The 14,205-nt window shown below is 34.9% G+C and overlaps 1 protein-coding gene across 1 annotated transcript in view; it reads right to left on the reverse strand.

Annotated features, from left to right (window-relative positions):
- Positions 1 to 158: 158 nt before the first annotated feature.
- Positions 159 to 14,205, reverse strand: part of LOC111504417 (uncharacterized) — a gene marked incomplete at its 3' end in the record, with an annotated part of 38,180 nt that continues 24,133 nt past the window's right edge. The window contains 3 exon segments of the mRNA XM_074178209.1: positions 159 to 292; positions 11,632 to 11,767; positions 13,216 to 13,430. Of these exon segments, the coding sequence (XP_074034310.1) occupies positions 159 to 292; positions 11,632 to 11,767; positions 13,216 to 13,430 (485 nt within the window).

Below are 14,205 nucleotides of genomic sequence, written 5' to 3' on the forward strand. Positions count from 1 at the left end.
ATTTTATTACTCTACACTCTTTTGAAATAGACTATAGTAATGTTGACCACCAGAATATTGGTGACAAAGCAGAATTTCAAGTTCGAGTCATCAATCTCATGACCGATAAAGATCAGAGGGAATTTTCAACTGATTGACAAATAATTTTGCTGACTAACCTTCTGTTCGTTCACGTACCACTGCAAAAGTGGCGCAGGGTGACTCCTTCCAGAGGTGCAATTCAAATTGATGTCTTCTCCAATTTGATAATCCTCTTCAACGCCAGTAATAATGGGGTCTTCTTCTGGAAGAGCTACAAGCAAACATATTTTGAAATATCCCAAATTGAATTAATATTTTCCTACTTTCTCATGACCGTGAGTCTTATACTGTATTTATAGTTAATACTAAAAGGACTTGATTGATTTCTGTCATACTGATACTAATATCATTATCGAATTTGTTCTCTAATACATGCAGAAAGTGAAAAAAGAAATACAATTTTACCAAAACAAGTAAATTAACCAAACATTTTGTTCATTCGAATTTCATTTTGTAACTCCCGGAATTGGGGGCGCATCATGAGGAAAAATATTGAGTAGAGTGGAATTCTGCAAAACTCCAAGAGAAAAGTATCACTCGATGACTCGCTGCCAGTATTTTACTGTTGAATGCCGTTAACGCAGTTTACATGTACTCAGGATGAAGATGAAGAAGAACAAGAAGAACATAAATGAGAAGAAGAAGAACAAGGCGAAGAAAAACAAGAAGATCAAGAAGAAGGGGAATTTGAAAGTTACGACTTGGACGATTAAATTTCACTACTTTTCATTACTTAAATTGCCTTTTATCTTTTAAATCTCTGCTAATATCTATTATTTGGCAATAGTTTCAAATTAAATAGGATCACAACTGACCCGTAAAATAGGCCTACTGAGGAAACCACGGTATAAAAATGCGTTAAGTACACTACCTCATAGGTGGCGTGGAAATTTGTGCATATTATGACAACTACAACTTTTACAACTTTTTGAATCGTTATATCTCAAAATCGCGAAAAGCTAATTTTTTTTATCTTTGACCTTGAACAATTTTTTTCCAAACAGGGGAGAGATGAGGAACTTTCAAATTTTATTTTCAATCATATTTCAAACAATCTTACTGATTTTCAGCTTGGTGGGCATTTAGTTAGCTTCGAATGTATAAATTGACCAGAGTATGATTATAAAAGATCGTAGTCTCATTACTTCCATCGGGAAATAACTATTAATTTCAATGTCAGCTATGTTTGCCTCTTACATATGATTTTTCCTTATTTTTTTTTTGTATTGAGGAGAAGTAGGAAACAAGAGGTGGAGAAGTTTTAGGGTATGATCTAAGAAAAAATTAGCAAGTGCAGAATAATTTTTCAAAAACTAAAATTCAGTTGAAGTTGAGACCAGTTCCGCTCTGAATCGAAAGAGAGGAAAAGTTATAAGTGATTATATTACAAAAGGCCAACTTTCAGCGGTAGGCACGGTGTGAAAGTTGACTTATTTTTTTCTTATGGAGTCTGGGGTTGTAGAGGTCCTCCAACTGACCTAAACCACCCAAAAGTTCATCTCTCCGTAAACCAGTACTCAGTGGTTCGTTGTTTTCAAAATTATATAATCATCATAAATAATCATATTATCGTTATTACTATCTTCGGGGCAAATAAAGAGAAGTAGGCACAAGGTCAAATCACATGAGCGCACTAGGAACAGCCTCGTGACACTTTTACAGTACTCAGTGGTTCGATGTTTTCAAAATTATATAATCATCATAAATAATCATATTATCGTTATTACTATCTTCGGGGCAAATAAAGAGAAGTAGGCACAAGGTCAAATCACATGAGCGCACTAGGAACAGCCTCGTGACACTTTTACAAAGGGGATGGTAAGAAAAAACTGAAGAACAGTGATGGGTTCAAAATAATCACATGGCTACTCATATGGCATTCCCCACTAGAAGGATATCTGAAGAAAATAGCTGGGGAAATCAACGGAAAGCAAAGCTGGACATGTTATCAAACACTAGATCATAGGAAGCAAGCAATTTATATACAATAAAAATTACAAACTTCTAATAAAAGGACTGTACTGTGTACTAAGCAAGATTGTTGGAAAGGGTTTCAAGACCTGTAACTTGATCAAAATAAAGAATACAAGCTATTTTGTAGTGGAACGCATATTTGGTAAAGTAATAGTGTAGAAATTGTAATATTATAATAACATAGGCTTTAACGGACGTAGTCATGAATAGAGAAAAGCAAATCCAAGAAGCAGAAACATATCACATAATGAAATGTGTAGAAAGTACCATCCCTCATAATTCAATACAATACTCCGCACGATTTCATAGAAACGTGATTGGAACTATAAGCATTATAACAATCTCAACAAAAATCAAGAAGGTATACGACTTAACTTCTTGAGTACTGGTATCCAGTACTCAAGATGGCGAGAAATGGACTAGAATATAACTCTGATCGACATTCCACCAGTAGCGTACCTTTCAACAACGTGTACCAATCAGAACAATTCAGCAAAAGTTAGGACCAATCAGGATTGAGCATTCGCTAGGACACCCCACATACACCTCCTGTTTAAATAATAAATATCAGTGAACATGGAGCTCACAGTCAGTCTTTGTTGAGACTTCGAAATATAAAATTTGTCCCCGCAGTAAACACACATACCACTGATGATGTCTATCGCAGCAACAGACGAAAAAATGTTTGATACTCCCAGTTCCATTCGACCACGGTCCACCAGGCCAGATTTTTTTCTTATAATCGATTCATCACTTGAATAACAAAAGAATATCATCGGAACGTGCTCTGATTCAGAAATTAGTTTCACCCCCAAAAAATTCATTTATGAATCAGCGTTACTAGCACAATACAAGTTCCCATGATCGAAAATGGTAATTGGAAAACTAATTATAACGGCCGTATATGATTTCGAACTGCGATATAATTCAATTGTATCAGTAGTGCTTCGTATAATTTTTTATTCCACATGGCTCAGCTAAACTCCTAATTCAATACACAACTCTTTCATTGTTTCTGGCAGGATAATTTTTTGTGTGCTGCCAACTTCTAAATTCAAACTGAACTTTCAGTGTAATTAGTTCAGGACGAAGTTTTTACCGGATGTATTTAGCTCATGAATTTTCTGGGTATAATCCACTGCGAATTTAATAATTGTTGTGTACTAGAAAGATAGTACTCCTTCTTGGAAAAAAAATATGTTATTAAAAATTGTCTGATAGAGATGATACCATGAAAACTTGTGAAAAATCGAATCTTATTCCTCAAAACAAAAAACAGAAACGAATACTCCTGTGTTTGTTTGAAGTTGGTTGACAATGTTTCATGGTAAATTTCATCGGTTCGAACAAGTCTAATATGATATGATTTGAAATCTCTGAAATAACAAATTGAAATTAAAAAAGTAAAGAAATTGAAAAAGAATTTGGGATCTCTAATAGACTATTTTTTTATTTTAATTCCAATTTGTTATTTCAAATCATCATATTAGTATTAGATAATGGAAGTTCGAACTAATAAATACTCCTGCGTTGCGTTTATAAACTTGTTCCTACCAAGCAGAGGTATGTGGCTGCAATTAGGAATGAAACTAGTGAATTCAATTAAACAAAAAGTTGATGATAATGACGTTATATTTAGGAGAGCAGACAAAGGTTCAACTGTAACTCTGATAGACAGAAAAGAGTACGTTGGTAAAATTCTAGATTTCTTCAATTCAAGAACCTACGATATTCTGAGGGATAATCCTACAACCCTGTACAGGAAAGAGTCGGAGGAAACCGTAAAGTCAACTGAGCTGTTTATTAATGAAAATAACACATGTCGGTGCTTATGAACCCACAAACACCCAAACTGCATTTTCTCAATAAATTACCTGAAACCAATTTTCCAATCAGACCTGTAATGTCTTTTTTGAAGGCTTGCTTGCAATATTGATAATAACATAAGACTATATTCATAGATACATATTCTCTTGAAATTATATTCTCTCATTGAATTATCTAAAAACAATTTCCCGATTAGACCTGTGATGTCGTGCTCCAACCGTAAAAATCTCAGAAATGCTGATAAAATAAATCATATCAATTGATATGCAATAATGCATATCAATTTTTTTTATGATAACGAACTTTCAAATGAATTGTATTTATGTGAGATTATAAAAGAACTATAAAAATTATTTGGCGCTCCAGGGCGACTTCATTGATTCCAGTGGCGCATTTGGTTTTTCAGCTGCACGAAAACCCGAAAAAACCTGCAGCACCACATCATCTGAAGATCTTGATCTGCCAATGTCCTTTCTCTCATAAAACAAAGTGTAAGATTTCTCCAGAGGCTCCAATAAATTCAATACATCGCCAGAACACTTCGTGACACGACTATCCTCAAACTCAATCCGTTTCGTCTTTGACCAAGGCGTAACACAACACATACGACTCTCCACTTTCCCGTAGTAAACCATCAGCAATTGAGAATGTGTAAGTACAATTCTCAAATTTTTCAGAAGATAGCACTACGAATGGAGCACTGATATCAAACTCAAACAATGTACTTTCCAATCTAGATGTTCATCAATACACATTCCATGACATGGGTGGCAGACTTCGAAACTGGTATATCGTTTACAGTGAGATAGGTTTTTGTACATATTTTTTGATGGTTGTGAAACCAAATTGTTGCCAAAGATCGGATCAGCTCATTTCATCAGAATGATCTGACAAAAGAACAGAGATAGTATCTGCATACATTGTAACTTGAACATTTCTACGTAGTCTTTCAATACTATCAATATCTATCAGAAATAACGCAGGACCCAAAATAGAACCCTGTAATCATGAAATTATGAAACATTTAAAATTAATTGGCGCTCCGGGGCGACTTCATTGATTCCAGTGGCGCATTTGCTTTTTCAACTACAGGAAAACCCTGAAAAGCCTGCAACACCACATCATCTGAAGATCTTGATTTGCCATTGTCTCCTCTTTCATGAAACAAAATGTAGGGTATCTCCAGAGGCTCCAATAAATTCTAGACATCGCCAGAACACTTACTGACACGACTATCGTCAAATTTAAACCAGTATGTTTCGTCTTTGACCAATGCGTAATAATGGCCATATTCAACGCCAGAACCACAGTGAACCATGACTGCATGAAGATTATAATAGTGGTCTGCTAGATTGAAGTGTTCATATATTTCGAACCTTCGAAAGAGTTTGGTGCTTCCATCAGAGGTTGGGTCTTATTTGAAGATCATCAGTGTTATTATTAGATTGACTGGTGCCTCAGCTATACTTGTTTCCTGGCGCATGTTTGGCAATACAGTCGATCACCAACTGTTAAAAATTCCATTTTCAGATGATTTAACAATAAGCTTTGCACGGACTGGTTATTAGTCATATTAGGAAACGCTAGGTGAAGTTCCAGAAATTCACATACGTTTTTGCTACCTCTTGAACAAAGTAAACAAGTGAGGATTTACAAACACAAGACGAGATAGACTGTACGGAATCATTCAATACGGAGCGGTCATGGGTATTGATTCTGCTATTGTTTAGTCCATGAAGAGTATTCAACAAGAACCCCAAGAATTCAGAACAATCCTCTTGTTGTCCTAACGAGTAGGTATCTAGTAAACTTCAAAGACTCCAGGAAATCAGTTGGTGGGAAAGAGGATACATTCTTACGAAACTACAGCTGCATATACAGGTGTTTGAGTTTGGTGAATGAGTAGGAAACATTCTCGTTCATCATTAAAACCTCATTATTGAAATTTTTCGTCATGAACAATACTTGTAGAATGCTATTCATGTGTTTCCTGAATTATTGAAAAATATTGAAAACATTACTGTTCCTGGTAAGCCTAAATTAATATTGTTTAATGTCCAAAATGTATTTCCCAGTATTTCGCCAATTGAAACAATTGAGCTGTGGTTGAGCGTCTCTCAGACGAATACCACGTAAATCCTCTAATAAAACAGGACATTTCAGATTCACTTATCATTTGTCTATTTCAAAATAATTTCCAATTCGAAGAAAAGTTTCATTTATGCAGCAAAGAACTAATAATTGAAAACCCGTTGAATCCTTTGCTTGCTGAAATTTTCACTGAAAATCTATTGGAATGAAGTCCATAATAATCAGGTACTAACCAACTGCATATTCGAAATGTGCCTTCAAGCATAGCCCACTGACTAATAAAAAAGTTTTTCTTCCTTATTCAGAGGAATCGGACATGATATAGACAAGCAGTATGTAATGATTGAGTTTATGTGGTAGCTACCTTTGATGCCGTATATTAGACGTAGGGAATTGTTTTGAACAACCTGAATTCTTCGTTTATCTTCATAACCAATGCATGGCCCATAGACTGCGCTTCCAAAATTGAATCTGGATAATACAAGCGATTCACAGAGTATGGTTTTTATTTTTTTGTTGAGACATTGTCTGTTGGTATAAATCTGATCGATATTTATATAGGCAAAATACTGATGCATTTATTTACGTGATGTTTGAATCAAGAATAATGCCTAACTTTTTTGCATGTTCAGTCGGTGCAACCATATCCTTGTCTACAATTAATTGAAAGCCATTCAGTTCTCTCTCAGCCCCAAAGTCCAAAACTGAACTTTAACTAGCATTGATTTGTAGATAATGCTGCGCAGTTACAAGATAGATAATATCGACTTCATTCTTCCAAAAAAAAAGGTCTAGCCAACTTCAAGAAACGATAGCGTACGCTATAGGACATTGTCATATCTTGGTGGACCCAACTCATTCATATCACCCGATTTATAAAAAAAGGAATGTTTGGTTTACATAACAAATAATAATTTAAGCAAATACATCAAAGAAAAATTAAGACGAAACTTCACTGTCGTATAGATCAGGAGACTTTAAGTTGACTTGTTGCTCTTGCTTTTTATATTGGCCAAACGGGGTATTTACCGCCATATCAACCGGATTCAAATCCGGTTGATATGGCCATATAAACCATTAAATACCGCTTGAATTTTGGATTATAATTGTTCATAAGGGCATGTAATGAAGGTTTCTGTTTGTTTTTTTCGTATAAAATAGCCTTCTCTGTTAACACTCCTCTCATAACGCTCTACATATCGCTTTATTGGTCAATGTCGTTGGCATTTTTTCGATTTTTTTATAATGATATGGAGCATTATCGATCACTTTTTAACGGCAAATTCTGAATCAACTTTTTCGACATCTATTTCTCATGATTATCAAAATTCATCTTGTTGTGATAATCACCTGTATCACAATTTGATTTCCATTTACCACAAACAGATGTTTACCACATGCATGTATTATAATTAGAAGTTGCCCTTTACTGATATGTTTTTTTCACATCTTCCATAATATGATCACTCATAGTTTTTTGATACGTATGTATCCTTGATATACGTTTCACCGATATGAATAATATGTCGAGATTCTTTTCTTTAGGTCCGCATTTTCTTCAAGAATTCTATCCTAAGCAGTCCAATCGGCTGGTGTTACATCAATATTTTCCTATTTGTATTATTCACGTTTCCCGATCGAAATTCATGTTTATGAATTTCTTTTCCAAAAGACTGTCTTCTACCCTGATATCCAATATTTCGGATGATAGTTTTAATTGATCTTCTCAAGCGTAGGAACTTGATTCTCTTTGATATGGAAATGAATTATGCATCTGCGTAAAATTTCTAAATCAACATCATTAATCACAATTTTAGAATTTCTTATACAGGGTGTTAATTAAGTATGTTCTCAAGATACAGGGTGTTAAAATAAAAATTAAAAAAAAAAGGTATTCGTAAATATCTTAATATCCTTTACCTAATTTTGTTGTAAGTTGGCAATGGTTTTTATAACATTAAGGAGCTAATTCAGCCCGAACGTGTTTCACTTTATCCAGTGGTGTCTCGAGCGGGATTTGAACAAATATTTTTGAGTTAAAAATTTGTGCCACTGAATTTTGTACAATTTTCATTTTTCATTTGAATTGAACAATTAGAAATACAACTTTTTTGTCTCCTGAATTTTTTTCGTATCTTGCTTGGTTTTCAAGAAAAAAAATTCGACCTGATTGCATATCCCTGGACCTCACAAGGAACAATAACAACAAATATTAAATAACATTAACATCTAGACTAACGAATTGCACTAAATTAAGTGTTGGAAATGGCATCCTTCGGCTTCAATACAACCGTCTAGCCGCCGCATCATTGAATTTCGCACTCTTCTGAAAATACCTGGCGTATTTTTTTTATGTTACATGAATTAATGATTTTATTCCGTAAACCCTCTCCACTTTGAATAGCAGTTTTGCATACCAACGCATATTATTGATTAATGATTTTATTCCGTAAATCCTCTCCACTTTGAATAGCAGTTTTGCATACCAACGCTTTATGGTGTCCCCAGAGAAAATAATCCAGGGGATTCATTTCAGGCGAGCAATGTGGCCATAGGTGTAGGACTGCTCTCCCAATCCAGCGATTATGGTAATTTTCATCGTGCCACTACGCTAAAGTGTGGTGGAGCACGATCGTGCATATACCACATACCGAATCTTTCCATGACTGGAATTTCTTCTGAAGTCTAGGTAAAACTAATTCTAAAAACCTTCGGTATTCTTCTCCATTGAGTCTATGTAGAAGTAAGTGAGGCCCAATGAGATAGTCACCGACAATTCCAACCCAAATATTGAAAGAAAACTGTTCTTGAAAAGTATTTTCTATCAAGGCATGTGGATTGTTTTCGGCCCAAATGTGATTGTTGTGAAAGTTAATAATTGAATTGCGAGAAAAACAAGATTCATCTGTAAACAATATTCGACTTAGGAAACCTGAATTTCTTCTTATTTTACCGCGTAACCAATTAGAAAAAGATAGTCTTACAGGCAAATCTCTTGCACACGTTGCATGTGATAGGGATATAGCTGCTAGGCTCTTAAAATCTGCCACACGGTGACATGGGTGATATTCAGTTCTTCAGCTATTTTCAGAGTACTGGTATGAGGATTTACTTCAATCTCATTTAAAACAGCTTCTTCAATTTGAACTGTTCGTACCGTTGCAGGCCTCCCAATGACAACCGTCGATCTTCAAAAGCTGCCTGTTTCAGAAAGTCGTGCATGCAGACGTACAAAAGTTTCTTTGATGGTGAATGCGTCTTGCAGCATTCAAGTTTCCGTGTTTCCATAACAGAAATGCATATCTGACAGTTCACTATTAGTAAATTGAACCATGTTTTACAAAAACGGTTCGAAAAATAACCACTGAACACACTTTTTATAACAATTATAAATTAAAAGCTTATAAAGTTGAAAACAACTGTCAAGTTGTTTACTGAATGCTGCAATCGTTTTCCAAGGCAACACTTGATTATTATTTATGGTATTTTCAGAAGAGTTCGAAATTCAATGATGCGACGGCTAGACGGTTGTATTGAAGTCGAAGGAGGCCATTTCCAACACTTAATTTAGTGCAATTCGTTAGTCTAGATGTTAATGTTATTTAATATTTGTTGTTATTGTTACATAATTAGTAATGAAAAATTGTGAAATAATAATTTCCAAAAGAAACATTTAATTCTCCATATTATTACTTGTGAGGTCCAGGGATATGCAATTAGGATGACTTTTTTTTCTTGAAAACTTAGCAGGATACGAAAAAATTCAAGAGAGAAAAAAGTTGTATTTCTAATTGCTCAACCAAATAATATATCAAAATTGCACAAAATTCAGTGGCGTACATTTTTAAGTCAAAAATATCTGTTCAAATCCCGCTCGAAACGCCACTGAACTTGATAAATTGAATCACGTTCGGGCTAAATTAGCTCCTTAATGTTATAAATACCATTGCCAAATTTTTTTCTTAAAAACTAAGGAAGATACGAAAAAATTTCAAGAGAGAAAAAAGCTGTATTTCTAATTGCTCAACCGAATAATATATATAAAAATTGCACAAAATTCAGTGGCGTACATTTTTAAATCAAAAATATTTGTTCAAATCCCGCTCGAAACGCCACTGGACTTGATAAATTGAATCACGTTCGGGCTAAATTAGCTCCTTAATGTTATAAATACCAGTGTCAAATTACAACAAAATCAGGTTAAGGATATTTAAGATATTCACGAATAACTTTTTTTTTATTTCAACACCCTGTATCTTGAGAACGAAGGATTTGCGGACTCATGTTTATATAAACATTCCGTCTTAAAATTATCTAAAATCGTCTGTTGAATTTATGGTAGATACTGTAGATCTTTTGTTATTGGGAGTCTCAAGTAAACTCGTTTACTTGAGAATGGTTTATTTTTCAAGGACAAAACACATTCACTAGAGAAAAATACATTAGACTCTCTCAGAGCGGTTCCTGTGCGAAAGTAGGGATTCACATTGGATTTGAATCGCTGGAGATTAAATCCATTTGGAAAAACGTTCTCAGGAATTTCTCCAGATGAAAAAGTTCTTGAACAGTGAGGTTCGAGGTGTACTGAGTTGGACCTCAAAACAATGAGCAGCCACAGTCCGTTGCGTATTTCTAATATGTACCGCTCTTGGTGGAATCAAATGTGCCAAGTCACTTGAATACTTTCCGTGAAAGTATCTATAAAAGAGAGACAAACCTTCAACCTTTCTTCAATTTTCCAGGCTATCAAGGTTGCACCTGATGTCCGCGTTTCTAATCAGGCGGATGGCTCTTTTCTGGAGGGAATCCAGCAACTTCGGGGAATGTTTGAGGGCAGAGCTCCAAAGAAGGTCTGATCTGAGCTTTATAAAGCATCAAAAGTTGCTGATATGTGTATAGTTTTCTGGCTCGGAACAGTTTTTCAAGCTTTTGAGAAGCAGTCTTTGCAATTCCAGAGACATGATTGTACCAAGACGAATTAGTGTCCATTTTAACCCCCAACAAACTTATCGAAGCAGAAAGCGGAGTTGTCTGACCTTACATTATATCCGGTTAGGAGACATTTATCTTCTTGGAGAAAACGGATGCCTGGGTTTTTGTAGTTTTGAATTGAACCTGATTACTTACACCCCATTTCGAAATCACGTCTAGATCCTCATTAATACATGCAATCTCCTACTGCCGGTGAAGATGTACCTCCGTGGTAACAAATAAAAATCTCAATAGAAATTGGACGAAAGTTTTCTTTAGCCTATATTCCAAATCAAGCGGTCTGACAAACCTATTCGACACTCGTGATGAAGAGAGGTTGCAATTGCGTCAGTTTTGTTTTACGTGGGGAATCATTTTGACAGTTGAGGTCGTATTTTTTTCCTGATATATCAATGGGTCTATATGTTATTACAGGTACGACTATGTTCAATGAAATTGTTTGGGCATTTATTTGTATATATTGATATAACGAATATCAGCGCATAAACAAGTTGATATCCTCTTGTAGAATATTACTCCTGAAGATGGCAATATATAACTGGAAAGGATTTGGCTCTAACAAAAATTCGACATAACAGGAATTCTCAAATTGAGAATTCGAAATAATAATACGAATCCAATAATTTGTTTAATGAAATCTCTAATTTATACACGTTATTCACTCACCAATCACCTCCATTTTAGCTTCACCTTGAGCTGAGGTAAAAGTAGGAGCCTCGGCAGATACTTCGCAACGAAAGGTTCCGCTTGTTTTCCAATTAACGGAATGCAGAACCACTTTTTTACTGTCTGATCTGGACATCTGAAATAAATGAACAGTTTTGGACAAGTGAAGATATAAAAAGGCAAGAGAGAGAGGTGCGAGCATACATTTACGATCGAGTAGGCCCTGAAGAATTAGGAGAAGACTGTCAAACGTTGCCACTACTTCGGAAGGAGATTTCAATGTTAATTTTGTGTCCGAAGATGGTTTACTTTCTACAAGATACATTAGAGTGTATACGAAGTGAGTGACACTTCGTTTAGTATAAACTGTTTGAATTTGCCGCGTAATAACTTTGGTTTATCTGTGAACTCGTTGAAGTCTACGTATCTTTGGGTCACATGTCTCCATGTGATAAATATGTAGGTTATGGTAAAAAATATATTGTAATCTAAACATTGAATCAATAGGAACTGGTGAAGCAATAGCTTTAAATGTTAATGAAAAAAAGAGAATAGAAACTTTCTGTGTTTTCCACCAATTTTATAAAAGTGGTGAAAAACATAGAAAGTTTCGATTTTCTTTTCTTCATTATGATTTCCTACCACGTGGTAACGCTTTAAATGTTGTTTCTCTCTTCCAGTGAGTTTGTGAATAATTAATGATGAAGAATGTTTTGGTGAAAGTGTTATAACTGGTTCATCTAATAAAATCCTCCTCTCTTTTCAGAGCAACTCAGTTTTGGTTATACTTTTATTGTTCCCAAGAATAATAACCGAAATAAGCCTACCACAAGACATGAAGCAACAATCGATGCAGTTTTTTTTCAGATATCTTTTTAATTTCCATTCGAGAACATATGTATTTCTACGTTATTCCCGTGGGTTTATCAGTAATTGACCACACCTTATAACAAAAAATGTTCGGTCAATTATCACACTTCTGACACCAAATGTAACGTTTTTTCCGTGTATTTATCAATAATTGACTACACTGAACAATAATCAAATTCAACTTTATTTCACTATCGATATAACGGAACACTTCAACTAAAACATCAGCGAACATCGAACATTCGCGCGCTCTTAGTTACGTCACAATTGGTTTATGGCTACCAGTGGCGGCCAGCGTTATTTTCTTTAGGACATGATTTACAACAGTGTCTTATTTGTGATACAATAAGCCTACAGTTTCGGTCTCACAATCAACCACAGTTTTTGTAGAAAATCGATGGAGCTAAGGAAGTTTTGCTTCAGTCTTGTGATCTAGAGCACGCTGATTTTTTTTCTTCATTCATTTATTTTTGTTTGAATTTCAGCATTGTGAATATAATTTTGTATTGTCCTATAAATAGGTAACTGTTGAACAATAAAGCTATTATTATTATTTTTATTATCCCGCTGATCTTCAGTTCTGATGTTTTTCTAAATGAAACATTAATGATTCCGATACTTACAAGGTATCAGAATTCGTGTTCAACAATCCAAATTGAAACCAGTCACGGAATGTTTCAAAAGAATATTAATTTAAATTATATCAAAACTCACATCAACATATACTCCTTCCACCTTGTACCAGTTCGCCTGTGGCCTCTCGCGGGGCACGAACCTGTAGAACTCTTCGTGTTCCTTATACCACTTCACAGCATAAAGGGAATTATTCCGTAGATCATATTCACAGTGGAGTATTGCGTTCTCTCCTGGGACTCTGTATTGGGGTATGTTCACACGTACCCACATCATTGCCGTGCCTGAAGATATCGCTGAAAAGAAAGGAATAATTGTTTGACGAAATTGTTCAGGAGCACTAGTAGGACTTTCTGTAATATTCAGGGAACATTCATCTCTCCGGAAGTACAAATGTAATGAATGCTCGTTTCTGGTTTATATATATTTTTTAAGTTAAAAGTGATACAAATTATGAAATTATGAAACAACAACAAAAATCAATTCGCGCTCCGGGGCGACTCGATTGATTACAGTGGCGCGTTTGCTTTTTCAGCTGCAGGAAAACCCGGAAAAACTGCAGCACCACATCATCTGAAGATCTTGATCTGCCAATGTCCCCTCTTTCGTATAATAAAATATAGCGTGTCTCCAGAGACTCCAATAAATTCAAGATATCGCCAGATATCTGTATATTTTTTACACACTCTGACCTGGTTTTTTGACCACATGTACACATACACGAGCATTTTTTATATTCAATTATCTATTAGTTTCATTCACCAACAATAATTTTCTTAACTATTTCTACCCTTTATTACTTTAGGCGAACATGAAAATATTGTAATACTAACTTTGTATTCTTCAACAAGAAATGAAAACTATCATTATTGTTGAACACAATTATTTATGAAAGAATATACGTATCAATAAAAATGTGACAGAGAAACTGCGAACATCAGAGACGAATGAATCACTAATGACATAAATTTCTAAAATTTGGCAATTCCAGTTGGCTATCAATATAATATACCTGAACCAATTCGGTTAGGATTGTGTTTTTATTCGAAAATGTAACTGGAAAATAGTGTC

This window comes from Leptinotarsa decemlineata, unplaced genomic scaffold (genome assembly GCF_025532065.1).
Source record: "Leptinotarsa decemlineata unplaced genomic scaffold, Ldec_3_MD MMD2_tig00003736_RagTag_RagTag, whole genome shotgun sequence".
Taxonomy (NCBI): domain Eukaryota; kingdom Metazoa; phylum Arthropoda; class Insecta; order Coleoptera; family Chrysomelidae; genus Leptinotarsa; species Leptinotarsa decemlineata.